Raw genomic sequence first — 27750 nt, 5'->3', positions numbered from 1 at the left:
AGAACAATATGTATAACAACTCTCGCGCGTCGGTATTACTCTCTTAACTCTCGTAACTCTGACTCGCATGTATGGACACTTTTTTCCTCGTTCTGGGACAACGGCATACTTACTGCGCAATACTCTCACCATTGTCTCACACCTCACGCACAATCGCACATACAATCTAAAGTCAGATCTACAATCATCAAACCAAATCTTCAAATATAAAACCAAACCCACAGGAACCAACTCCACCGTGTTTTACTATAGGCCGTAAGTTTGCTGGTTTCAATTCCTCATTTTTTTTTTTTTTTTTTCTCCAAACAAAGTACAGTGTCCATCAGATTCGAAAATATTGAATTTACTCTCGTCTGTGAAAATTACTTTATTCCAGTACTCCATGTGATGTGTTGATATTATTATTTGCGAACTGCGATCTCTTCTTTTTATTCGCTTCAGATACAAAATATTTATTACCGGTCACTCGATCGTGATACCCTTGGCTTCGTAAAAAACTACGCACAGTACTAACAGATACATTAATGTCTAAATTATATTTAAGATGGTCAACTATTTTTGTTGCACTTATTTTTGTATTTTGCCTTATCATTCTAATAACAACTCGTCCAGTATACCGATTAAATTTTCGTGGACGTTCATTTCTTGAGTTATTTTGTAGTCTGTTTTTTTGTTCATACCTATCAATTATACTTTGTATAGTATAAGTGAGGTCTGCTTATAATCCGCGAAATTTCCGATAAACTTTTACAATGATTATGTAAATTAACAATCACTTTTCTTTCTTCTATCGTAGTTTCCACACGTTTTCGTCCCATTTTTTTTAACGATAATTTTAAATACTGCAGAATTTTAAACTTGTTTGATGCCGATAACGTATACAAACATACTGACAACATTAATCACAGTTATGAAGCAGTGGTGAAATATGTTTACGTTATAAATTCTCTTGTAAGCAGATCGAAATAGAAACTGTACAAATATTTATTGCTTGTACATTTCTGCCTTCATTATTTTGTTTTTCCTTGTTAATTTCGCAGAAATTATGCAAATTAAACATTTTCTTTTGCATTGCAATCTATTCTAGAGATTTCCGAAAATATGTACAAACTCATTGTTTAATAAAAAAATTGTTAATAAACTACCATTTCACCAAGTTTTGTTTGAAATCGATCGATGTACGAATACTTTCTACACCCACTGTACATAAAGATTTGTTGCCGACTTGTAAAATTCTACTTACTTTAGTTTTAATTTTAGCAAGAAAGATATTTTTCAGGCAGTCAGTATACAACGTATAACATGATTGCTAAAAGGACAGCTACACCAAACACCTGAGTTATCTGGTGTACCCAATATAAACTGAAACAGACAAAAAATCACTAGCTGAATTTACAGAAATACTTGTATGCTAGTAAAACATTGTAATATTTTAATATAATAATTATATTTTTATAGTTATTTAGATTACGGATGGTTGACTTTAATATGCAATTGTAGAAGTCAATATTTTGAATAACATTTGAATATTCTTGCCGATAGATAAAATTTTGAAGAGATGGATGAGGGAGACAGAAGACCTGAAATATAAAATTTCAGCACCGTCAACTATTATTTTTTTGTCGAATAATGCATAAAAATAAAAAAAAAGTGATATTCGGAAACGAAGTTTAATCTGGGGCCAATACTGCCATTGTGTTTTCGAATACTTGACACACCGTGATCACGATTGTTGAGCGAAATAGCTACTGAATCTAATAAAAACAATTAATATAGTAACACGGGTCTGTAGAATTGAATGTATTGCACCAAAAATTTTTTATCGATATCTCGGATATCAATAAAAATTCAGAAATTAAAATTTTATGTTCAACGTCCAGTTCGCATCCTGTCCATTCCCTTACAACTTCGTGTCGATCAAATCGACTGGTGATCTCAGGAATAATAACCTAATTTCTTTTTATAGTACATGTATTACATCACTCTCTTAGTTTTCGAGATATTTGTAAAACTCTATCGGTAATAATAAATAAATTCTAATTTAATATAATAATAAAGTAAATCCTCCTCATGTAAATTGAAGAAATTGTCCAAATTGTCAACGTTCTTAATATATTTAAAATTTATCGAAATTTATCGGTCAAAAAATCGGTGGTCGATGTAAGGATTCAACAAAATTTGTTCAAGATGTTGAATTTTACAATATATCTGAAAATCATCGAAATCGAAGTAATCCAAGTAATTACTATACTTGTTCTCTATATGATTATACTTTTGACGTACAATAATAATCGTTTTTGGGCTGCATCTATAGATTTAGAGTCCTCTTTTAGAATAAATTTTTCAATTCCCATCACGTATGTTGTCATGTATTTCTTCCAATCCATATCCCATAGATCCAGTTTAACGATATCTCTGTCTTTCAATAGTTTCACTTTCTGTATCATATCGGTGACGTTGTCCTGGTGGAAAGTCCATTCGTGCTGGCCAAAGAATTTTACAGATCTAACCACCTGATTGAAGAACTTACTAGTTTTCATTATCCTGAAAAGCCATTTTAAAATATCATTACTACAAATAAAGACAGAGATTTATATAGTTGTTTCAAGTAATTACTAATAGTTACGAGTAGTGTTTAGTAGATAATATTCAAATAGCGTAGGAATGTTCGCACTGTTTGAAGATGTTTATTTACCATGTATATATATCGAAAGTTACAAATATAAAACAGTTTTTATCTAGGTTTCAAGCGATTTTCAGATCACTTATTCCACATAATAGATGAACGATTTCTACATTCATCAGAGAGACAAGATATTTTATTGTTAGTATGCTATATAAATTACAATTTTGACTTTTAACAGGGGAGAGACAAAAACTGTGTGTATGCAGGTAATGTCTTAAAAAAAAAAAAAAAAAAAAATGAAACGATAATGATTGAATAATGAAATATGCGAATACAATCCCAAGTAACTAATTCTACTATTGATTCATTTCACAAATCTGAAACTATAATTTTACAATTACAACTTTTTATATATCTTAATCTTGTAGATAGAGCTTCCAATCTAAAAAAATATTACTATCAATAACAGTCATGAAGAACAAAAACCACTAGTTATTGCATCGTAACACGTTATTTCATCCAATATATCTCCACATATACGTAATTCCATTGAATAGTTTCTGATAAACAATCAACAAAATTAAACTGAGTTGATTGAATTTCCCGAAATTCTTCTATATCACGAGTTTTAGATAACAAACACTCGCCAATCCAGAAGATCTGCAAGAAGTACTTCAATCCCCTATCACTGTTTATGAGAAAATCCAATGTAGAATATTTGTGACATGTGATAAATTAAGTTGTTTTAGGTGACGAGATCACACAGCTATCCAAAAAGTACACATGTATCAAATCATAAGTGCAGAGTCGATCATCGGAAATATGGTATTTATAAGAAAAACGAGCTTCCTCGTCGATTTCAATCATCTGAAACATATTGCATTGCCTTTACTGAATTCTACAGATAATTTATTGATATTAAGGGTTACTTCACAATTGTGGTAGTGTCTCTCATCGAGGATTTATATACAAACCAGTACTGATATCCTTCTTTAAAATGAACTGATCATTTATGAAAGCAGAGTTTGAACTAGATTTTCCGCCACTAGATTTTTGATCGCCACCAAGCTACATTAATATGATACAGATATACGCAGATAAAATATTTTCAATGTTAAATTTAATAGATTATATTTGGTTTAAATTCCTTAAAAGCATCTGATATGAGACAATCTACCTTGAAATTCTTAAAATTTTTAGTCCTTGGTTAAAGTTTGAGTTAGACTTGAATTTTATAAAATTTTCATTATTCTTACTGATTTCTTCTATGAAATATCTTGTCTGTGGCTATTTAAAAACGACAACTGATAACATAAACATGGACGATGATTAACTATAGACTTTAATGTGTTAAATACTCGAATCTGTTAATATAATACTTTTTCATCAAAGTGGTTTAGGATTCAATGTGTTCTGCAATATTGTGGACCAGTGAATAAATGTGGAATCATTGTGATAGATTGATTAATAAACAACATAAATTTAATATCAATGATTTTAAAATTATTGGAAAAGGCTATGACATATAAGAAACGACTAATTACAATGGAAATTTTGGAAAAAGTAGTTTCCACTTCGAAAAAATTCTTGTATTTGTAGAAAACTAGCTTAAAACAAAACGCATAAAGGTAAGAAAAAAGAATGCATTATCTAACACTTTTACTATTAGTCGAAGTAAATGAAATTATACCATCAATAAAATTTACTTATAACTATCGTATTCAGAAGAATAAACGAAAACGCAAAGAAAAACTTTTTCTGCTGAAATGGTTTAAATTAAACCTCGTTTAAAATTTTTGAATACAAAAATTAAATGCGTGACTTCCTTCAGATAGCATAATCCATGATAGTTTAAACTGTATCTTGGAAGCACTGAATTTAACATATCGGATTATATTAAAATTTTAAGGAAATCATTTCAATTTCACACATACATTACAAAATTTCTAAACAAATGCAATTTATCGCGTTAATAGCAGACTAATGGTGAAACAAATTCCATTTTAAATATATTAAAAAGCTCAAGCATACCTTCTCCAAACTCCACATGAAAATTATTTAGTGTCACTGAAGCAATCGAAATTTCTAGTGTCTTTAATAAATTTACTCAAACAGCACACCAATGATGGTCATCATTATACTTTAGATAATACTTTATAAATATCAATAAGAATTAAATTTCATTTTTTTTAAACTTATCTAGACCACCGATTAATTTCATTCTGGACGCACCAAATTGTTATTAATATGAATTTAACATAATGAATATGAAGCAGAAAGTATCTTAGCAATTAAAACTACTGATAGTATGTAGCAATGTACGCCGCGTCGTAGTTGTGACACACTACAAAGATTATATTAATGAACTGACCTATACGAGGAGTGATTATCCCTCAGTTCACTGTACAAACCAATTGGCCCAATAATTTGTAGGAATGAAAAGTAGTCAAAGAAGTAATCTCACAAAGCACAACAATTGAGTACAGTAGTGTATATATAAATAATTTGTTAAAAGGAGCAATAAATTAATGTCATGGAATCTAGCTGAAAAAAGCCTTTCCACATCACAAATATTATTGAAGAAATCTTCAGCAGTCATAAAACTAATACCATATCGTTTTAGCCATGCATAAAAATCTCACATATAAAACATTCACATTTTGTCATGAAACTTCAGTTCTTTGATGTGACGAGTAATTTATTATAGTTATAGGCAATCAACTAACTTACACCGCTCTAAACATAACATTCTCCGTAAGAAATGTAAATTGAAAGAATAATGGTGGAAATCAGAAAGTGTTTTCTGGCTACTTAGGTTTCTTCAAAGAAATCAAATTAATAAGAAGAACAAAGTATTATAATGTACATACTGTCGTTTCCGAGTTGTCGCTAATAACTGCAACTGTTGTAGTTACGACTACATTGTTTTCAAAAAACGTACTCACATTGGTTTTCTACCGGAAAGTTTCAGAAAGATGTCCATGAAGAACGCAGGCAAAATATGCAGAAATATATCCAAAACATTGTAACCATATTGATTAGGTACCAATATACAGAAGGGGTACCACATTATGTTGTTCATCGGCGTTTCTCTACTACACTGCACGAGAATATCTCTCATTTGATTCCATCTTGAAAAATGAAATATTTACACTTAGTAGATTTAAATAAAAAATATTGTTTAGAATATCTCCAGAAATATTATCTATATCATATTTCAGATACGTTTCTACTTTTTTAAATCGGGCTATTAAGAACAAACATTAATGACAGTATAATTTAAATTATTTCGTGTAACAACTTATTTTGTTATGGATCTGACTTAAAAATTATATGAATTCATCGTAAAGTAGTGTAAATACGCGTACTGAAATAAATCAGTAATATAAACTAGTATCCAGAAAAGATGTGAATCTTAAAGGCGGTCCCTAAATTATGATACAATTAGTTAGGAGGAGGGATTATACTTGCAAAAATAGGTTAACAGAAACGAATTCAATCTTTATTATTTCAAAAAAACCAATTTTGAAATGTGACAAAATTATTGAACCAACGCAACGGTACTAGCATTTGGTTGACCCTGAGAATATCAGAACGTATTTCTATAGATATTTATTTGTGGAGCTATATTAAAAAGACATCATTACTATGTAATGATAATCATCTTCAATTCAAAAATATAGGTATTCTAAGAATTGAAAAATTCAAACACGTTAACATCGGTTCACGTTTTATCAAATTTGTAGAGCCAGATTCGATTCAGAACATGGGTGGAAAATTTTTAAATTAATTATTCGATTTAATTAAACGAGGCTGAGCATTCTTCACAATTGTATGAAATCCTGATTGACATTCCTTATAGGCACAAATGAGAACTCATTGCAGAGGCAACGCCACACAATATGTGTTTCTTTAAATGCATATGTATTAAATGAATATTCAAATTCGATTTTCTAGAAAATCAGGCGTCGTATGGAAAAATTTTATTTTCTGTTTCTTTACTTATTGTTGCTTGTAGAATTATTTCGGAATTTGTTATTTGTCGTATATACCACTATTTGTGGAAGATCTCAATATGTGCAGTCTTTTATATTATTACATAAACTTAAGCTTCGAGTCTACTTTAATTAGTAGACTCGTTAAATAAAAATCCGTATTGATATTACCTCACTGGGTGTGCATTACTCGTAGAATTATACACTTTAACTTCATTGTTTCGGTATAAGGTTACGTGCCATGCGGCGCATATTATCATGTCGACCACGTAATCAACAGGTACTAGATTCAGTCTTTTACTCCTTTTGACTAGCATCGCTCTTATAATACCATTGCCAACTAGCATAAAGATACCTTAAATTCAAAATGATTCAAAAATGATTCCTGATTTTTAGAAATGCTTGAATGATGATTCACTTTCTGTCAGCAAAGAGTTAGAAATAAAGATAGTAAACGTCATAACACCTTATTAGTTGAGAAAAACCGATTCTAATCTTAAACAAGTTAAGCCATTAACAAAAAAGTTATTGTACTGTACATAAAGACTGACAAAGCACTGCTTATATTACAATATTGCTAATTTAAATGCTACATTGGAATAAATAAAACATGCATTTTCACACTAAACTAATGATCTTTTGGGTAAAGTTTGTCACCAATTGGGTTCTCTCTTAAGTAATTAAGAAATTATTCTAGTATGTTTTAATAAATAATAACTATTATATATTCATCTTTTTTAACTATATTACTATTAAATGTATTAGAATAGATTAAAATATATTATTAATTATTTATAAAAGTACTTGTAAGTCCAAAGATATTGTTCACCCAACCAGGACATGGTTCCTTTAGCGAAGCACCAATTACACTTGGTCGCACTATCGCAACTGGCAAACTATCGGCATTGTTGGATATAACTTGTTCTGCCAGATTTTTGCTGAACGTATACATGTTGGGATAAATTCTTAGAATTTCGTCTTCTAATAAATCGATCGATTTTTGGTCTCCTGTTTCACACATATTGATTACTGTAGATGGTTTGAAACTCGTGCTGGAAAATCATTAATGACAAGTGAAAGTAAATGATGCGCAGTAACAGATTGGAAAAGTTGAAGAATAGTTTGTGTACTCTTACGTGTAAACTTTTTCCTCGATCTCAAGTATATTGGCATTACTATAAGCTGTACTAATGTAAACGACGCTAATTAAATGCTTCAGTTCCTTACACAATTCCATAATACGAGCAGTACCTTTTGTATTTGTATTAACAGCCACATTCAAAGGTTCGTTGAACCTCACTGTGGCAGCAACATGGAATACTATATTCACATTTTTTATCAACGTAGTTCTATCTGCCGATGAAAGACCTAAATCTGGCAGGCTAACGTCACCCTCTACGGGATGAATCCTGCTCAAAATCGAAGGATGCTTTACTCTGACGTTGTCATAAATCTGAAGATCAAAACATATAAAATCAATTCTCTGAAAGTATACTGTTATAATGTTCTGCTTTCATCTAGTTTTTAAATTTTCTGACGTTTCATATTCACATTTTATATCAAATATGGTATACAATAAAAAATTGTATTCAATTCATTTCCTCTTGTTTATTTTTTTATTTTAATCATATTCACTTCATTTACTCATTTTTCATTTATATTCACTTCATTTTCTCGACATGAACTTCTCGAAATATTCTTATTTTCAAAATATTTCTTTCTACATTGATATAAGAGTGATAAGATAAATCATATTTTAACATCTGCAGTACGAAATAAAATTATAACTTTATCATCACAAGATTAGTTGACAATCCTAGTGGAGATTGAATTTTAGAACTATCTTGCGAAAAATCTTTAATGAAATGAAAACGGAATAAATGAGCGAGTAGTCAAAAGTTAAATTGATTTTCTCTATAAATTGAACAGTGGTAAAGCTGATGTTGTTCTAAGCACTTTTAAAATTAACATAAAGTTAATTATTCATCTACTTCATATAGAACTGTTCCACGACTAGGAACAAGTGGAGTGGGAAATATGTTCGTCCAAGACACGAATACTCTAATATTGTCTTTTCGATGTTTTTAATATTTAGGAAAAATGTGTCTTAAAACAAAGGAAAAACTCAAGAGAAAGAAATTGTATTGCAACTATGATTTTCGGCATTAATTGATAATTGGATTACGTTTAGTATGTATTTGATGCTTGTTGAGTTTAATCGATGCTCGTACCGAAAATGTTAATCACTATTCTAGTAAATATATTGTATATAATCTATGTAATGAAACTAAAAAATGAAGTAAGGATACGAAAAATGAAGTTCATCAATATCGCTGCTGAAAGGCTAAGATGTAAAAAGTAGTTACAATATTATTTACATACTGGATCATCAATGAGCTTCTTAAATCGTTGTTTTATCGTTTGCTCCTTCTTCGGACGAAGGAGAATATAAATGGCTGCTATACCTGGACATATACGCATTAGTTTCTCCAAGATGCCTTGCCCTACAAAACCTGTCGCTCCAGTCACAAAGATCGCAGTATTATCGTAGAATGCTTCGATGGAATTCGCTTTACTCGGTTTTACATTAACATTATTTTCATTAACTTTTATGTTCATTCTGTCCATGCTGCAGGCTCTTCAGTCTCAATATTGCGAATATCTGCAACTGATTAATGAAAAAAATGAACAATACGACCAGAAAAAACTTGTCACTTTGATCTCTGTATAGAGTAAACAATGTAATTTTAATCACTTTTGTCGAAATTTGGAAAGTTGTGGAAAAAAATTATTTAGTGTAAAAGGGCTACAATGTAACAGCAATAATTTCTTTTGTAAAGTGCACGAATAGTGGAGCGCGTAATAACGTTTATGACACAGTGAATGTTTATAGTTGTGCACTACATCACAATTCTGCTTAATACGTTGAAGGCCATGAAGATCACCGGTGACCGGCAAATCGAAGATTAGTGAATACACATAATTCGAGTTAATGTTAATACTTGTCAATTTTTCAATATTAGCTTCATTACTACGATAGTGTGAGGAAATCAATGCAGTACAAAGCATACAAAAATTATTTTATTTATAATATGTATGCGTAAATATTATTCGCGCATATTGTATTATATATGCCAAACGAAGAAATATAAATTAATACAGTTTTCACAATGTGACGACTGTATTGCTTGGTACAATTTCTCGCTTTTGTTCAACTTCTAATTATTTTGAACTTTTTTCATAACATTTTCTACAATATCGTCACCCGATCCTGGGTTTCTTGCCATTCTTTTTCATTTTGGCACAGTTTCTTTCTATAGGCTTGTACATAAAGAAATGCAACTCTCAATTTCACTAGAACTTGAAAATAAAACATCGTAAAATAAATGAAAGTCGAAGATATGCATTTCAGCGCCGTGGGGATCATCGGTGACCCCTAGTAAAGTAAGTCCATTAAACATGTTCACGTACTTCAACTTATCCGTTGCAGATAATATTCCAACATAATACCCATTGTATAATAAGAAACTCAGTGTATCAAATATGCAAATTTATGAGACGAAATGAGTAAAGGATTTGTCATCAAGGATTTATTTTGACAAGTTTACAAATTAGTTCATACATAAATTAACATATATGTTGTGGCATATAAACCAATATTAATTAATTCAACAATTGGAGGTCAATATAGCAAGTTTTGTCCTTAACTCTGTTTTTTCACTCGCTGGTTCACCAGGTTCTTTTTATCTTCGTATTTGGAAATAATTTGTACTACCGATACTTTATCCCGGCTATTTGAATTTGTCTGATTTATTTCATATCTGATTATGACTTGAAAATGAAGTATGAAAACTAACGTAACAAGTGCTATACTGTTGCGAGCATGGATTCCTGAAACTATAAATATTTATTTTTTACATACAAGTCTGTGGACAAATGTTGTGTGTTTCTACATCAATAAACCCAAAATTCCCTCCCCTTTCCATATCAGACTTACCAAAATCCTTCAATCCATCACTTTCAAAATCCACCCCAAAATTGAACATAAACCACCACAAATCCCTCCATGGACAATAAAAGCATTCCCAACAAACACCAGTCTTGCCAAACTCTCCAAAAAAATCCTCAGTCCAAATGACCACAGAACTCGATTCCTAGAATTAAATAACAACTACTCCCAACACAGCAAGATTTGCACTGATGGGTTAAAAACGGACACTGGAGCTGGATACGTCATTATCACAGAAAAAGCTAAAAAAACACAAAATCTCCCTTCTTCATGCACACTCAAATAACGAAGCCCAGATCGTCATATTCACCGACTCCATAAGCGTTACAAAATCCTTAATGAAATCATATGATCAAGAAAATCAACTAATAACCACCATCCAAGAACTAAATTCCTAACACAAACGCCACAGTCATCTAGATTCCAGCTCACCAAGGAATAGAAGGAAATGAAAAAGCCAACGCAGCAGCGTAAGAAGTCACACTTACTAACAATAGCAACCATCTTCCAATACCCTGCGAACAATACATGGAAAACAACTAAGCACCCAACTACACAAAAATATCCAAGACTTTCATCAGCAAACACCAAACTCTAGCAACAGGAAAGCAGGAATAATTATCACACGCCTAAGAACCGATCATACGAAGCTGACTGAACACAAAATTAAAAAAATTACACCTCTTACCTGCAATCATTGCAATAACCATCTATTATAGTCACCCATATTCTGCACGAATGCCACACCACAGAAATCCAAAGACAAAAATACAGAATCAACGCAAACATATATCTTACTTCTGACGTACAAAGAGTACTAAAATATCTCAAAAACATAAACTACTACACTCATTTTTAATGGCACCGTCGTCACTAATGGCCTCGCTGTCGATGTGACATTAAAGAAAAAGAACAGAAGAAGAGGAAGATAAATGTTAACAAATTTTCTTGAATATTTGTTTTTGAATGCTATATATTCAAACAGATTACGGATAAAATGGAATCTTGAATTTTGCATTATAAAAAAATTCATTATTTTCAAATGTTTCTTGCTAGACGTGCAAAGCAGAGTGTATGCTAGAATTTTTCTCTGTTGGTAAATATGTTTTAAAATGTTAAATGCTATTGTATTTTAGTCTGAAAATATCTTATTGTTCACTACTTACTGCTTTTTTATAGTAAAATATTTATGTCACGGGTAAATGAAAGGGAAGTCAGCTGTCGTATTGGTTTTAACGCTCTGACAATGTTGAGATTCAGAGTTGTATACGAAATTTGTTGTAGGATTAACTTTTGATTGAGAGAAAACTTTGGTTTGATTAATTTTGTGTCACGACTCTGATGCGAAATAGTATTCTAGCATACAGGTGGATTGTTTCTAGTCAGAATCCATTCCACAATGAGATGCACTGAAGTGAAGTAATATGGATGTGGCAGTTACTAATAACCAGTCACTGAGTTCATTACTATCACATATTCAATATATATTCATGAACATGGAAGAAAATGCAATACTTATGCCTATATACATTAACTGACTACTCGATAGTTAAAGGTGCCGATTACAGTGACTATCATATCACACTGACCAATTTAACGAAGACAGTTTGATTATTATTATCGTCTGGACGTAAAATTTAATGTATTGTACCAAAAGTTTTTAATAATATCTCAGACACTAGTAAAGCTCTGCATCTAAATCTGCGTTCTTAGGATCTCCTCTCCCTTCTCTTAACAAACTTTCGTTTTATTCTGATAAATGAGTTTATACCGTACTACAGTCAGAGAATATAACGAGTTCAGACATAAGTAATAAGTAAAGTATTAAGAAAGTAGCAAATATTGTTCGATATTCGGCATTTCTGACATTTTTAACGTACATATTCTTGTTAGTGGAAAAATAAATAAAATTTTAATAGCATGCAGATCAAGACGAATCCGTGGGTGTTTCGTGTGTCAGAATTGTAAAATTGATGGGGATATCAACGAATAAGCATTTGATACGCCAGGACAGTATAACATAATATTTTAAATAAAATATAAATATATTTTATTATATATTACTCTTTTCCAAATGCAGTACTTTACGAATATATATTTCGTCGAATTGATCAAGGTATCAAGTTCATATTAAAAAAACATACACATATGTATATATAATATGCATGTTTGAACTATGCATTAAATATTTTTGTTACCAAATAAACAGATGATGAAAGATGCATAGAACATTTACAGTTCCATCATTACTATCATTTAATCTAAACCGTTTTCTGTCGTTTGATTGAAAATTGATTGATTAATATACGATGCATTAACATTTTTAATTCGTTTCTTGCAATTTCACTTGATAGGAACAATTGTCTATTTCTACCGAATGCAGAACGCAAAATAAAATAATTATGCACTTTACAATTTTTTCCTTGCACGTTTTAAGGTGATTGTTTTAACCACTGAGATATTTTAGTCATGAATGAATTTCTCTTCTTAAAGTTATAAAAAAAATGTATCGTCTAATCTACTAAAAATATATTACATTCTACATTCTTCCCAACTGATTTCTCGTTTTAATAATATAATAAAACATGAAGCGAAAAAGAACTATACGCATCAAAATAGACAGGAAAAGAAAATTGTACATAAAGTATATAATTATACCCAAAATCAAAATATAGGAAAATTTGGCAACTTACTTTAAAATATTGTAGTTCCAATCGTATTAATTGAAAACACGACTAAACATACAATGCTAGAAAGTCTACGATTTTAAATTGTCTGTTACTATTTCCGCACAACACCCTAAATGAAAATCAAAGAAATTGCGATTTCACGACAGTAAGACAAATAATAATTTCCTTTAGCTATGGAAGTGGTACTTATATGCTTCGTCCCACCATTGCTATCAAAGATAACCATATACATATATAAGCAGTAATAAATCTTCATAATATACCTTTGCTATAAATATGCAAATAATAACAGCTCTTGATCTTTATCTGTTAGCAAGATTAATAAATCCATTTTGTATGTAAATTATATGTATTTGCTTCAGTCGACTTAGAAATTTAAATTAAAATAGCTCACTTTGTCCAGAGTTTCTTATAAAACTGAGATAGTAATTTTTTAATCTTTGGTTTTTTTTCAAATATTCATATATCTATGTATGTACGGAATATGTTGTGTGTAAGGTACGTAGGAGAAATCCAGCTAAACTCAGATACTCGGTAAAACCAGCACATGCTATTATTTTGAAAATAATTTATTTAATTAATTTTCCCGCAGTATCATTTCAGTTATATGTTGTCATTATTTAGACTACACGGAAATGATAACGATGCTTATGTTCTAGAATATATCTACTTTCTGTGTTTTGCTCGACTATAAAAATTATAAATATTGACGTTATTTAAGCAATAATTTTCGTTGTGGAATTTGTTATGAATACGTAATTGGTTTATTTTCAATTCCTCGTTGTAGTCCTAAAGACTTATGTTATTTAAAATCGCACACTGAGGCAAAATTTAATATTTGTATGCTTAAGTGTGGTTTTATGAAATGGACTCTGGCAGCTCTCAGCAATAGTAAAATTTTTTTCACAAATAAATTATTTCTATAGGTTCTTTAATACTGTTACTTACATATATGTAGTCAGAATATTTGATCTATACTACAGTTTTATTGGTCTAATGATTACGTATAAGAATCTAAAAATTAATAATAACAAGAATCTAGTCGTCTGATAATCGATTATCGATAAATTTTTTGTATCTTATTGATTCTTGATGATATGTCGAAAATGTCGCAGTAATACCCTTAAGGCAAATAGAATCGATTAAAGCAGCAGACACTGCGTTTGAAAATCAAAGATTTATTAGAAAATCAAAGATTTATTAATAAAAATTTATTTATTTTGATTGAAACTTATTTACAGACAGTATATCGGTATACTTTATAATCTTGTATTTCTGTCCAAAAGAATTTGTTGCGTTGCACTTGAATTTTATTTCATTATATTTTGAGAAACAAATTACCCTATTTATATATATCTACCCTATTTATATATATCTACACAAACTGATAAAATATTGTTACCGTTGTTAATGGATCGAATAAAAAAAAATATATATATATATATATATATATATATATATATATATATATATATATATATATATATATATAAATTATGAAACGCATATAATATTTGTCACCCATTGATTCACTCTTGCTATCGTCACTCACGATTCGCGTCTGGGGTATCTTCCAGGTCACAACTATTTTTCGTTACTCGCTCTCAATTGTTCTCGCATATACTCTCTCATTCGTTCTTTCCTCCACCTAAATAACATGTACTAGCTATTAGAAAATGCTCATAGAAAAAAATCTTTTTATACAAAGCTATCATATGTAAGACTAATTTGTTTATACGAAATCGGCCTTTGGGTATGTGCTACTAAATGAAATCATACAAAGATGTCAGATCAATGTATGTATTTCTTATAATTACGAATGCACCTTGGTACCTCAGAAATCAAACTCTCTACGAATACGTGTTTCTTACACAAAAGATATCATCAAAGATAGAAGCAGAAAACGTCATGAAAAATTAGTGTGTACAAATATTTACTGAACCCGCTACAAATGAAATATTTAACAAAAGACTTCGATGAAAGTGGCCGGCAGACCTTTGAATTCTAAGATGTCACATCACACGATTGAGAGCGACAGCTCCTTAAGTGATTAAATTAGCATATACATATAATAACTGTATTCAAGTTGCTAATATACTTAATAAATAAAAAGAAATCTTTGAAAACTTGAACTTTTTAATCCAGAATATTTTGATACAAATGAGATTAGTATAAATAAAAGAATAAAATTTCAGAAATGACCAAAAATATAAAAAATTGATTAATTAGACGTATAAGAATGGTTATCTAAAATAATAAAAATTCAAGAATCATCGACATACCACTCTTGTCATTATTACCGTTATTTACAATGAGCAATAGTAATGGAACTCAGGAAAATGAAAAATAAGCTATATAGTAGATTTCATATCAAATTCTATAACGTTTAGAATAAGACGAATGCAATAAAACATGATTTAATATGAATTATGACGTGCGTAGTAAAAAATTTCTACATGCAAAATTAACTGAATAAAAAGAACGAACAGTATAAATATAGTGTTATCAATAGTAATAAGGATATGTAAATATACCATTGTAAATGTATGTATTCCTACATATTTATATTTCTACAGAGGAGAAAAACAAAATCTTATTTTGTATAGAAGAAGCTTTCTTAGTTATTTCTCTACGACTATCGACGTACCTTGCTGAACCTCAATTTATCAAGGCTGCTGATCCATTAATTATATTAGTTAATCGAGCGCTTACTATATATTAATTTATATTAAAATAACCACTGGTAATTATTTATAAAGATACCAATGTCTCCATGAGGATTGTCCACCCAACCACTATACAATTCTTCTATCTAGAAGCCAATTATACTTGGTCGCAAATGACAAACTGTCGCTATTACTGGACATAATTTGCCCTGGCATATTTGTGAACGTATGTATATGTGTTGGGATAAGTTTTTAAAATTCTTCTTTCTAATTGATCAGTCATCTTCTTGTCTTCTCTTTCATACATACCAATCACCATAGAAGGTTCTAGAAATTCTAAGCGATTGCATGATCTGCCATCTTGTACAGTTTTGGTTATAATAGTTGACAATCTATATCAAGAAAAATTTCCTTCACAGTCTAGAAAAATTAGTAAGCTTTGCAAAATTGAAAAATCTACAAATCGAGCAATAGAAGTAAGTTTGGAGAAAGAAAGTGCAGTCGCGGTCGTACTGATGAATATTGGGCGAAGAAAATATCCTGCCGATATTCGTGCCGTGAATTACTCAGGAATTTAGAAGATGAAATATTGATACTCGCTATAGCTCATATTGAGGATACAGAAATGCATATTGATATTTGAAAAACATATAATATTCTTTCAAACAATGGACGCGTCATTACTAACCATAATGATCGTTTTGTGTCCAAAGATGAGACCTAAAAAATAGTAACATAGCATTCAGTTAAGAACATTTTTAAATCAAGGAATAAGCCAAAAGAAATGTGTATGGGACATTTGAGACCTATGGCGTTGTAAATGTAAAAAATTCAACAGAGATCTGTTTGAAGCTCTCATCATTTATTTTTTTCGTTTGCATTTTCATCAATGTTTTGCATTTTCGGTAGGTTATTGTCATTTCTGCTAAAAATATTTGGCATTCGTATTGAGTACGTTATATTCCGTATCATATGTACTACAAGTTTGAGTAGGCAGACAATACGTATGTGCTGTACACTACAATACTTTTTATTTAGATCAAGTTTTACATATTGTGTAACAATTTTCTCTGTCAAAACAATCAATTTTCTCTGTCTAAACAAATCAATTAGTGTAAGAAACAGCGAATGTATATTCATTGAGTCTATAATAATAATTTGTAATATATTAATGTAAATTAATGTAAATTTTTTTCCATTTTCTGTTTTGCAATGAATACATTTACTACTCATAAAAATAAGTTATTTTCAAGGAACAATTTACATTAATTTTAAGTATGTCGTATACTTTATACTTTTAATACGCATTGAATATATTAATGTTTAACTATTCTATCGAACATACTAGAAACTCTTTTTGTATTCGTTCTTGAAAGCTTTTTGTTATGTACTGTGTCATTGGGGCTTGTGATATATATTTCTGTCCTTCAACATACATAGGTGTTAGCACGAGAATATTACAAATTCTTGCGCCGAATCACGATCTAGTTTATATTTCAGTTGGAAGTTCTTTTGAATATTTTCTCTTAACATTTACTAGATCAGAGTTCAGAAGCATCACGCAAGTAAAGACGATCGTTGATCCGCGAGGCTGTTATGTTTGTAGTGCCCTCTAGAAACGGTTGGCATCAATCACTTTGTCGCTTCGTTTTTAGGTGACGTATAATACAGCAATTACACAGCACGTTTTTCAAATCTGGTTGGCTAGATCGAACTAGCCTGTTTTAACAAAAACAGGCTCGCGAGCGGATGCGTCTCAGAATCGTTACAATTTTCACGTCGTACAGAAACGTTACAGTTTTCAACGAAGAAGAATCTCTGTAGTTTTTCATCGAATCAGACTCTCCAAAGTTTTCACTACGTAAGGAATTTTTACATTATATCAATTGTAAAATAAAGCAGTCTCATTTACAAGTAAAATTCATCAGCCAGTTGTACAAGACAAGTTCATAGTTCATAGTTCTCAGTGCTGTGAAATTAAACACACCTTTAAATATTCAGAATTCACACTCAATCGTACAAACAGTACAGTCTTTGTTGATTCCTAAATAAAAATATAATCCTTTTGAGTAGGACACCCTATAGATTTTAAGGCCATAAGGTATGATTTTTACGTCATCAGTTACTCGATACTCGGTGAAAATGCATCGCGATGATAACTACAGCGAACACTGCTGATTAATACAGGCAGAACTCAATGTATTTTATCGAAACTTTTTTATTAATATTTTGGAACTTACAAATAGGAGTAAGTGATCTACAACTGATGCTTTTGAAACTATGGTCTTTGGCATTACTAACATGAGATACATCTTTACATTCCCAAGACTTCCGCACAGTCCGCATGTACATACATGCATATCTCGGGCATAAATACTACATTTATATTATTTATATGTAACTCGGAACTATTTATGTATGTATATTCATAATTAAGCTTTACATAAACTTGTATTATTATGTATAATTCGTATTTTGTAGCGGTCACATTACCTACTTAACATCGACTGTCTGTTTATAGATAAATATAGTATAAATATACCTTAGCACTTTGATTGCCCATCAGAGGAACAATCCACAACGTCCAATTCTGGAACACTTTTTATCATCGTAGGTCCCACAGCTAATAACAATCGGGTCACATAGTTATCTACAGTCTATATTCATCACAGAGAATAATTGGTTATAAAATGGTGTTACAAAATGGTGGTCCAAATAAACTGAAATTTTGAAGAGGTAGAAAAAGGGGGGATGTCAAATATAAAATTTTAGATGAAATATTATGTAAAAACTTTTGTTACAGTACAGATTAATGATGCTGACACAATCAACTTTGTCGTCACAGCAGACCATAGATTTCCTGTACCAAAGTGCAAAGATCTTATTGATAGACAAAGTATGCCTGAAATTTTTGGTCAGTACACATATTGTTTAGTCAATTGTTCCATTCTTCTAATTTCTGGATTATAGTGATTCCATTCTTCTAATTTCTTGATAAAGAACTACACACGGAAATATATATAATCTGAAACAGAAGATAAGAAAGAGAAAAAGAAAAGATATTCCGAAAAAGTACATTTTAAGTGTTTCATCTTCACATTTCATATCAACTTTATCATAATAATGTATTTATTTTATTCAAATCATTTCCTTTCATTAATTTTTTCCATTTAATACATCTTCATTTTATTTTCTAAAAATGGATTCTGCTTAAATAGCTTAATTGTTACGATACATAATACTTAGTATCTTTAATATAGAACAAAATAAAACTTTGATATCATGAGATTAATTGGTAAGTACTGCAATTTAAAATTACTGCCTTGTAAAAGATATTTCTTTATAGTGAATAATAATGAATTAATCGTTCAAAAGCTACATTGATTAACGTCGTAAGTGGAAAAGTGAAGAAAATTAATGTTGATATATTGTATATGTGTATATTGAAATCATAAAGTTTATTATTAAACTCTTTGATACGTAGGTCTAAGCCAAGAAATATCTAGGATAAATGTCTAGCGAAATCGTTTCCTAATAAGATATAATCAATGTGTATAACATATACGTATATATTTTTGTACCGAAGAAAGAAACGTTTTAAATCCCAATCAAAAGAAAAAAATGATATTATTAATTCATGTGTGATTGATCGACGTTAATTAACGACCAATAGTACACGAACGCATTCGATGTGTGACAAAGGTTAATTAGTATTATAGTATTATAGCTTATGGAAGTCGCTCCGACTGTATTTTACTGTAATTTAACTCGTATCATTTAATCCAGCAATTACGAAAGAACATAAAAAGGATCATACAACTGTAAATAGAAAAGGTAAAAAAAAAAGTGTAACTATTGATCGTGTAAAAAATGTGCTGGGTAAAATAGGATCCAAATGTGTATTCAGTGACTAACAGAAGAAGAATGTTACATAACGTCGATGTCATTATGAATGTTTATTATATACAGAATCAAATTGAACAACTTCTGTTGACAAGAATTTTTTGTATCTTATCTTATTTCACGTAACATCGTTCACCTTGTGTACAAACAGTCAAAGAAACATGTGGCCAAACTTTGGTACTCTCCTACCATTAGGAAAGATGGTAGATACATAATATAAAATGTAGAGTTGTAATGCTAATTTGTTAAAGTATGGACGAACATCATGGCTTAAACTGCTTGCATGTATTAACAGGAACAGGAGCGTATTTTAATTGAATGTGATAAGAACTATTCGATCTTTGACTATTCGAAAGTTGATTGATATTTATTTCGCGCTTTCCTGAATTTTTCTTGAATCTGATTTGGTACTCTCAGAATGGATGCAGCAAGTTGGTTGATTACTGTTAAAAATTTGATTTTTCGATTAATGGTATTCAATATGTAACGACCACCTTTTCATTCTTACTTCTTTCATTGCGTGGAAGATTGCGACGATACCCGAATAGAAATGAAACGTTTGGTTTTTTCGCAGTGTGCATATCCCTCCATGTGTGGAACGATTGAGCTTATATTGAGGATGTGGCACGTAACTATCGCCACGATTTTTCAGGCACTTCTGATTGTGTGACAAAAAATGTTTTGAACAAAACTTTAAGCAGTATCTAGTTGATTACAAAGTACAATATAAAAAATTCCAAAAACTTTTTTTTTCGATAAAAAATCAAGGTCACTTTGATTTTTCAAAATAGCACCGTGTATTCTTGACTTCGCAGGATTGTTGCTTCTGAAGAAACGAATTCAACGACCTACTATACTATGACCTTTAGATGTCTTTGACTTCAGAAATTTAGGTTTAATCAACAGAAACTGTTTGTAAATTTTTCATGAAAATTATGTTCTCTGAACCAGTGAGGATCAACTCTGTATTAGAAATGACATCCGTGACGGTTAATTACACATTATTTGGATACATTACAAGCATTCGGTTAGAGAAATTAACCCTCCGCATACTGTGCCGGAATCATTTTTGACCCGTGTTGAGAGCTACTCGAATGCAATAACGCACACAGTAATGTGAAATGTGATCTCACTAACAAAAGAAAGTCATGTGGGTAATACCTGTCTGCCAAAGTGCCGAAGTGACGAAGACTAAAGAGGAAAAATAACAGTTTCTGGTAACGCTCTGAGGAAGAACGACGTGTGCAGCAAATCGAAGCAATTTTTTATTTCAAAGTTTATTTTATATTTTAGTGTTTTTATTATTGTTTTAGTATTTTAGCATTGTATGTTAGTATTTAGTATTTAATAGTTTTTGTATTTACTATTTAGATTTTAGTTTTCAGCACTATTTTAATATTTTACAATTTTTATTATTAATTTACTGTTTTTTATTATTATTATTGTTCTTTTTATTACTTTTTTCCGTTGTTTCTGTTTGTTGTTTCCATTTGTTGACGCAATGTCCTCATTGCCAACGAGCAATCTTTCTTTGTTTGCTTGTTTCTTACTCGCTCAATTTGCACAAGACATTCCTGACACTGAACAATCCTCAGACAACGGAAACGTATCAAATAGTGACGCTGAACCCGAAATGCAAGATTCCAAAGTCGAAATGCAAGAAGACAATATATCAGAAACTGTGGATAATCTAGTTCTAGAAAACAAGGAATTAAAATGTTCGCTGACAACAAAAAGTAAACATATTCAAACGATAGATGAATCTTTCCATTTGTTCATTAATGATGAAATTATAAATAAAAGCATATAAGATTGTATAAAAATGCTGTAAGTGCGATGGAAGCGACAGAAAGAAAATAAAAATAATCGTAAAGAAAATAAAAGTTGCGGGGCAAAAGCGAGCTAGGTGTTGCTTTTGCATAGATAATAACAATAAATACGTAACTATTTGCGATAATTGTAATCGCTATGTTTGTATATAATCGCGGTGCTCATTCTACACAAAACCGGCAAATTTTATGTAATCCCTGCAATAATACATAAATGTATAAATATAAGTAAATATAATTTTATTACTCATGTGACTATTATTTGTTCCTATATGCTCCTATATGTCCCTATAGGAGTCGGGTGTTTGTCACTGTGTTGGTCAATATCGGTGAGGACCTCGGTCTCGAGCGACTGTCACTCTGTGTTAGTATAGTATCGGATGATTATTATTTGTTCTTATATGAGTCGGGTGTCTGTCATTGTGTTGATGGTATAATATCGGCGAGGATCTCGGTCTCGAGCGATCGTCACTGTTAGTACAGTACCGGTGAGCCAACTCGGGCGACCCTAAATATGTAACTAGTGGAATATCCGTGGGAGTCAGAAGTGACCTCGGCACAGAACTGCGAACTTCACAAGTCGGAGGGTTAAATCCTATGTGAATGTTACTAAATCTGAATCTTACACTACCAAGGGCCAAGCCATAAGTTCTGTTGCAGAAGAAAATATCAACATTAAAATTTGCGTTAGTACAATAATATCGTATAAAATATAATAAAACCTATAAAATATAGAGAAACATTGCTATATATTTCTAGAATATCATGTACAGATGTCAATAACATTTCACATAGATACAAACAAATTCAAATTGGCCAGACCAAAACAAGCTATCGCCCTTTCCAAATTGTTTCCAAATATCGAAAAATCTACTGATGAAGTAGTAACTAACTAGCATGAAAATAGAAACAATGACACTATCGTCAACAACATCAATACGTTGAGATACTTATCTATGTTAATACCACAATATATATGTCATTTTTTGAGGTATGAATTAATTTTGAAACCTAAATACATCACACGACAAATAATTTTTGATAATTATTTCTGTTTCATCTCATCAAAATTGTTTTTATTTGTATTTTTGTAGCATCGATGCGTAAATATGTTGATTTCACCTTGGTAGTATTAATAATAATGGTACTGCTAGTGATCGGTTATGGTAATGGTAGTGTTGTGGTGCTATCAATATAAATGTGCAAAGGAGTAGTATAGAGAACATAATTCAAAGGAAATCTGTTGGAGGAACTATTACCGTAACAGCACATCTTATTTTCTTCTTCATTCTCTGGATACATCAGAAATAACAGGCAAGTGAATATCGTGGATTTCATGTTCAAATTTTGATACCATACCTTACTGCTCCAAAGAAAGGAAGAAGGTTACATTGATTCAGATCCGCAAAGTGTTTCTTTCCGAGGGACAGACGTTCCTCCTTTACATGAAAAATTCAGTAGAATAACTATCAGATGCAAAATTTCAGGTAGAGTTATGAATTGTACATGTACTTTGTCCTTTTCATGTAGCAGCACAATACTCATTGTTTGACCGCTTCTTTCTTTGATACCCTGTACTCAATGTGAATAACGTTACACGAAGCAACCAGATTTGAAAAATCTTTGTCAACAAAAGTTGTTCAGTTTATATTTGAATCAGACTCTGTTATAATAAATTTTCAAAATAATGTTGATGTCCTGCAATATTCTCTTTTTGTTGGTCGTTAAATATGCACGTTGGTCTCAAATTATACAGCACTATTTTTAACGATTCACAGTTTTTTTACCTGCTATATTCAAAGCTACACCATTCTTTTTGTATGTTTTCTTCATAATTCAACGGTAAAGCTATATAAACGAAAATTTTACTGTAGGAAGATACAGATGAGAATACGTATCAGTTAATGCAATTTGCACAAAATAATGACATCGAAGATTCTTTGAGTGAAGTAAGTTGTTGCACAATGTTGTTCCCGAACTAAGAAGAAGAATTCTTTGTACAAGGGACAGAAATTATGACCATAACGTTGATTTCTTTCAAAAATATTAATTTCTTTCATTTCCATGAACATAAACATTTTTCTACGGCTTTCTGTACGACATTTTTGTACGACCAAGAGCATCCATTGTAAAATGTAGGTATTTAGTATACGATGCCGAGAAATAATAAGAAATACAAATAATGACAATGTTAGTAAGAAATTACTAACTTCTTTCTATTAGTACTAAAAGATCTTTCTAATAGAGAACATTGAATCATTTTGAGAATAAGTAGAAATTCTCATTTACTGACTAAGTAAATGTGTTTCTTTTGTTTTGGAAACTTCAACAGTATTCAATAAAAGCACAAGCGTCCTAAGTTGGAATCGAATGTTTCAATGTTGCAGTAATACACTACTAAGTTATGTTACTCGGTTTTATATTTATGGTCCAATGATGCTGCAGAAAAATTATTGCCGCCATTTCATAGCCTGTTCTCTATAAACAATTTTCGTCTACAATGCTTCAACAACAAAGATATTTAACATGATGAAAATTTTACCCTGTATAGAAATCTAAAGTAAAAAATTTGTGTTCTTCACCTCTCAATATTCCCGTTTATGTTCTTATTGTGCAGTTACAGTTGCGGCTGAAGATCATACAGCATGTATACAATGAACGTAAAAATTAATAAAAACACTGTCGGTGGAAAACTGAATAAGGCGAATTCCATTGAAGGATTCTACGCCAATACGGGAATCTTGATAACTGGTGCGACGGGTTTTGTAGGCAAAGGAATTTTGGAGAAATTGATACGTGTGTGTCCAAAGATCGCCGCCATTTTTATCCTTATTCGACCGAAGAAAAACCAAACGATAGACCAACGATTTAAGAAGCTCATAGATGATCCTGTTCGTAAATAATTCTGTCATTGTAATTTACATTTTGAATTCTTATAAGTCAACTTCATTTTCTAAATAATTCTTCATTTCATTACGTAATTATGTTTAATGATAAAAGTTCGATAAACGATCATATTTCCATAAACTTCTATTAGCTTATTTGCTGTGTAATCAAGACTATACTTGTTGCTACTATCGAGTTGACAACTGCAGTTGAAACAAAAATATAGCTTCTCTCCTTTGATTGAATTTTAATGTACACTTGTTTAAACATCAGAAACATGTTATATTGAAGAGTAATATTTTATTGTAAAACAGTATTTGTTGAGGATATTTTGCAGTTCACTTGTCCTCGGCTGTGAGGTATCATTACACAGCCATGTACCAAAGAGATTAACAATTAATTTTATGTATAATTGTCGAGAGCAACAGTTTTTTCTATTTTTCAATATGTGAAATTAATTAATATAGCTTCTGAGAAAATTGTCTATTTATTTTCTTATTGCTAACTGCTAATACTAAATAATTAAAGTAAGATTTCTCGCACGTTAGTCGTTTACCTTCAAATTCAATCTCTGCGTTACCAAATAATCTTATGATACTAAAGTTATATTTTTGTTTCGTACCTGAGATGTTAAAATATTATTTTCGTTATAGAAAGGAATATATAACGAGAAAAAGGAATAGAGATTATTCAAGAAGTTTATCTTCGGAAAATGAAACAAATACTAATAAAGCAATACACTAAATAAATTGTGGAAATTGATAGGAAATTAACTGAATACAAGTTTTTATTTTATGTGGAATTCATACTTGATATGCAATGCAAATATAGAACGTCCGAAAAAATTAATAAACTAATATAACATAATATATTATGAACATCTGACAACAAGAATTAATTTTATATCTTCAGATTTATGATAGCATCAGAGTAAAGCATCCTTTGGTTTTGAGCAGAATTCATCCCGTACAAGGTGATGTAAGCCTGCCAGATTTGGGTCTCTCTTCACAAGACAGAAATATGTTGATAGAGAGAGTGAACATAGTGTTTCATATCGCGGCTACTATGAAATTCAACGAACCGTTAAACGTGGCTGTCAATATAAATACAGCAGGTACTGCACGCATTATCCAATTGTGCAAGGAACTGAAGCATGTAATTAGCATTACCTACGTTAGCACAGCTTATAGTAATGCGCATTTGCCAGAGATCGATGAAAAAGTTTACATGTAAGAATATATTACATATTATTTTCCAAATCCTTCGTTAATGCCTGCCTCATAAAAGCCTGTAATTTGCAATTGGTAATGATTGGTGTGCGACTGATGTGTTCACTTATTACTAATGATTTTTGCAGCTCAAGTTTTAATACTTCTATGGTGATAGATTTATGCGTAAGAGGAGACAAAACACTGATCGATCTGTTTGAAGAAAAAATTTTAAAAATATACCCAAACACATGCACGTTTTCCAAAAATTTAGCAGAGCAAATTGTGTGCAGTAATAGTGATAGTTTACCTATTGCTATAGTGCGACCAAGTATAATTGGTGCCTCGATAGAAGAACCGTGTCTTGGTTGGCTGGACAATATTTATGGAGTTACAGGTATTTTTATAGATAAATATATATTGATATATTAATTCGAACAGAACAATTAATTGTTTTTTATAAATATAATCTCCCTAATTTATTTAATATGTTTAAACTGATTATTTCTTTCAAGAGAATGACTGACTTATTTAATATGTTTTGATATATTTTGTAATTCACCACATTTTATTTTTTTATTTTTTTAACAGTATCCAAATTATTTGTTTGTTGGGTAATTTCGGAAGGCCCCAGTGATCGTTTGAAATGAAATATGAATGTGACAGCGAGAGTACCACGAATATAAAATTTTAGCTATTGGTGTTTGTTAGTTTCTGAAGCGTTTTCGTTATTAATTCTTGTCGTTGACTTTTTGATGGCGTGATTGCATGATTGGACTGTATATGTACATATACAAGTTTAAAGAGTTTAAACGTTTAATAAGGCATGAACGCGAGATATCGATTTCCGACTGTTTGTGAAGAGCTTCGAAGCTTCTTTAAGTTCAATTTGTACATCATGGAGTGATGCATCCACGAATGAAGAACTCGTCTTATCCAATTCAGTTTTTGTGTAAATTAGGGTAGATTTGGGTTATTTTTGATTTCTTTACGCTTCTGCTTCATAAGAAAAACGTCATATGCTAAATTTAAATAATTGCAACCATGTTTCAATTAACCGAAAATCATCAATAATTTCCGTTACAGCTATCTTTATGACAGTCGGCATGGGTATTACAGAGGTAATACCAGCTAAGGAAAACGCAAGCGTGGATCTAGTACCTATTGATTTCGTAGTTGACACGATACTGTGTGCAGCATGGCATGTCACTTTACGTCCTAATAATGAAGTTAAAATCTACAACTGTACGAATAACGCACACCCGCTCAAGTACTACTTATTATCGATTTCATTATTATTATCAAGCAGATTAGCAGATTATGCTTAAGCAAATTATTATCAAGCTCACTACAGATATTTATGCATTTCTGGGAGACTTAATGGCACAAAATTCCAGAGTACATATAATATGAAAGAGTATATGAAATGTTTATTAATTATGTTCCCAAAAATATAAATTTGCATAGAAATCCGCAGTGTAAACATAATCTGTTAGTATATCCCGAATCTTTAGTTTATTAACAAACAAAAGATAGATTATTTTAATTAAGAAACAAAACATATAATTAAATTAAGAAATGAATGTATAAAATTAAAAGATACTGATTGTGAGAACAAAGTGCGTACATTTAAATTAGAAAAGTGTCTGTACTTTTTTCCGAATCAAATCTATAATCATACCAGTTCTATATAGATACTATTTGATACTCCCGTACAAGTTTTCAGTAATATAATATTTCCAATTTCGAATGTAATGTAAACTCTGTAAGTTTTATTGAATTAAATGTTTCATTGTTTAAGATGGGGTCAAATGATAAACATTGCAGTGCAATGTAACAGAGAAATGCCGTTGAACAAAGTGTTCTGGTATCCATATTGCTTCCTGGTAGCTAACAGACATGTTTACGATGTTCTAAATATATTTCTACATATCTTTC

The 27750-nt window shown here is 30.8% G+C and overlaps 2 protein-coding genes across 5 annotated transcripts; one reads left to right on the top strand and one right to left on the bottom strand.

The window, feature by feature from the left end:
* Positions 1-250: 250 nt before the first annotated feature.
* On the bottom strand, positions 251-13482 carry LOC122535034 (putative fatty acyl-CoA reductase CG5065). 4 transcript variants are annotated; one of them, XM_043666190.1, is made up of 8 exons: positions 13324-13482; positions 9004-9289; positions 7758-8074; positions 7426-7673; positions 6793-6976; positions 5572-5757; positions 2284-2544; positions 251-1362 (listed from the first exon to the last, which is right to left on the bottom strand). In XM_043666190.1, the coding sequence occupies exons 2-8, from the start codon at positions 9247-9249 to the stop codon at positions 1284-1286; spliced, it is 1521 nt and encodes a 506-aa protein (XP_043522125.1). In that variant the 5' UTR covers positions 9250-9289; positions 13324-13482; the 3' UTR covers positions 251-1283. The 4 variants fall into 4 exon arrangements, with proteins under 4 accessions (XP_043522125.1, XP_043522126.1, XP_043522127.1 ...); XM_043666191.1 differs by having other exon boundaries at positions 9004-9283; XM_043666192.1 differs by having other exon boundaries at positions 9004-9283; positions 13376-13461.
* A 9407-nt stretch (positions 13483-22889) lies between these two features.
* Positions 22890-27231, top strand: LOC122535035 (putative fatty acyl-CoA reductase CG5065). The gene is made up of 5 exons (XM_043666195.1): positions 22890-23032; positions 24336-24609; positions 25517-25833; positions 25962-26209; positions 26899-27231. Exons 2-5 carry the CDS (start codon positions 24364-24366, stop codon positions 27138-27140), a joined length of 1053 nt encoding a protein of 350 aa, XP_043522130.1. The 5' UTR covers positions 22890-23032; positions 24336-24363; the 3' UTR covers positions 27141-27231.
* Positions 27232-27750: the final 519 nt, after the last annotated feature.

Source organism: Frieseomelitta varia, unplaced genomic scaffold (genome assembly GCF_011392965.1).
Source record: "Frieseomelitta varia isolate USP_RPSP 00005682 unplaced genomic scaffold, Fvar_1.2 scaffold_663, whole genome shotgun sequence".
Taxonomy (NCBI): Eukaryota; Metazoa; Arthropoda; class Insecta; order Hymenoptera; family Apidae; genus Frieseomelitta; species Frieseomelitta varia.
Note: the sequence above shows the minus strand (reverse complement) of the source record. Positions and strands in the feature narration are given on the sequence as shown.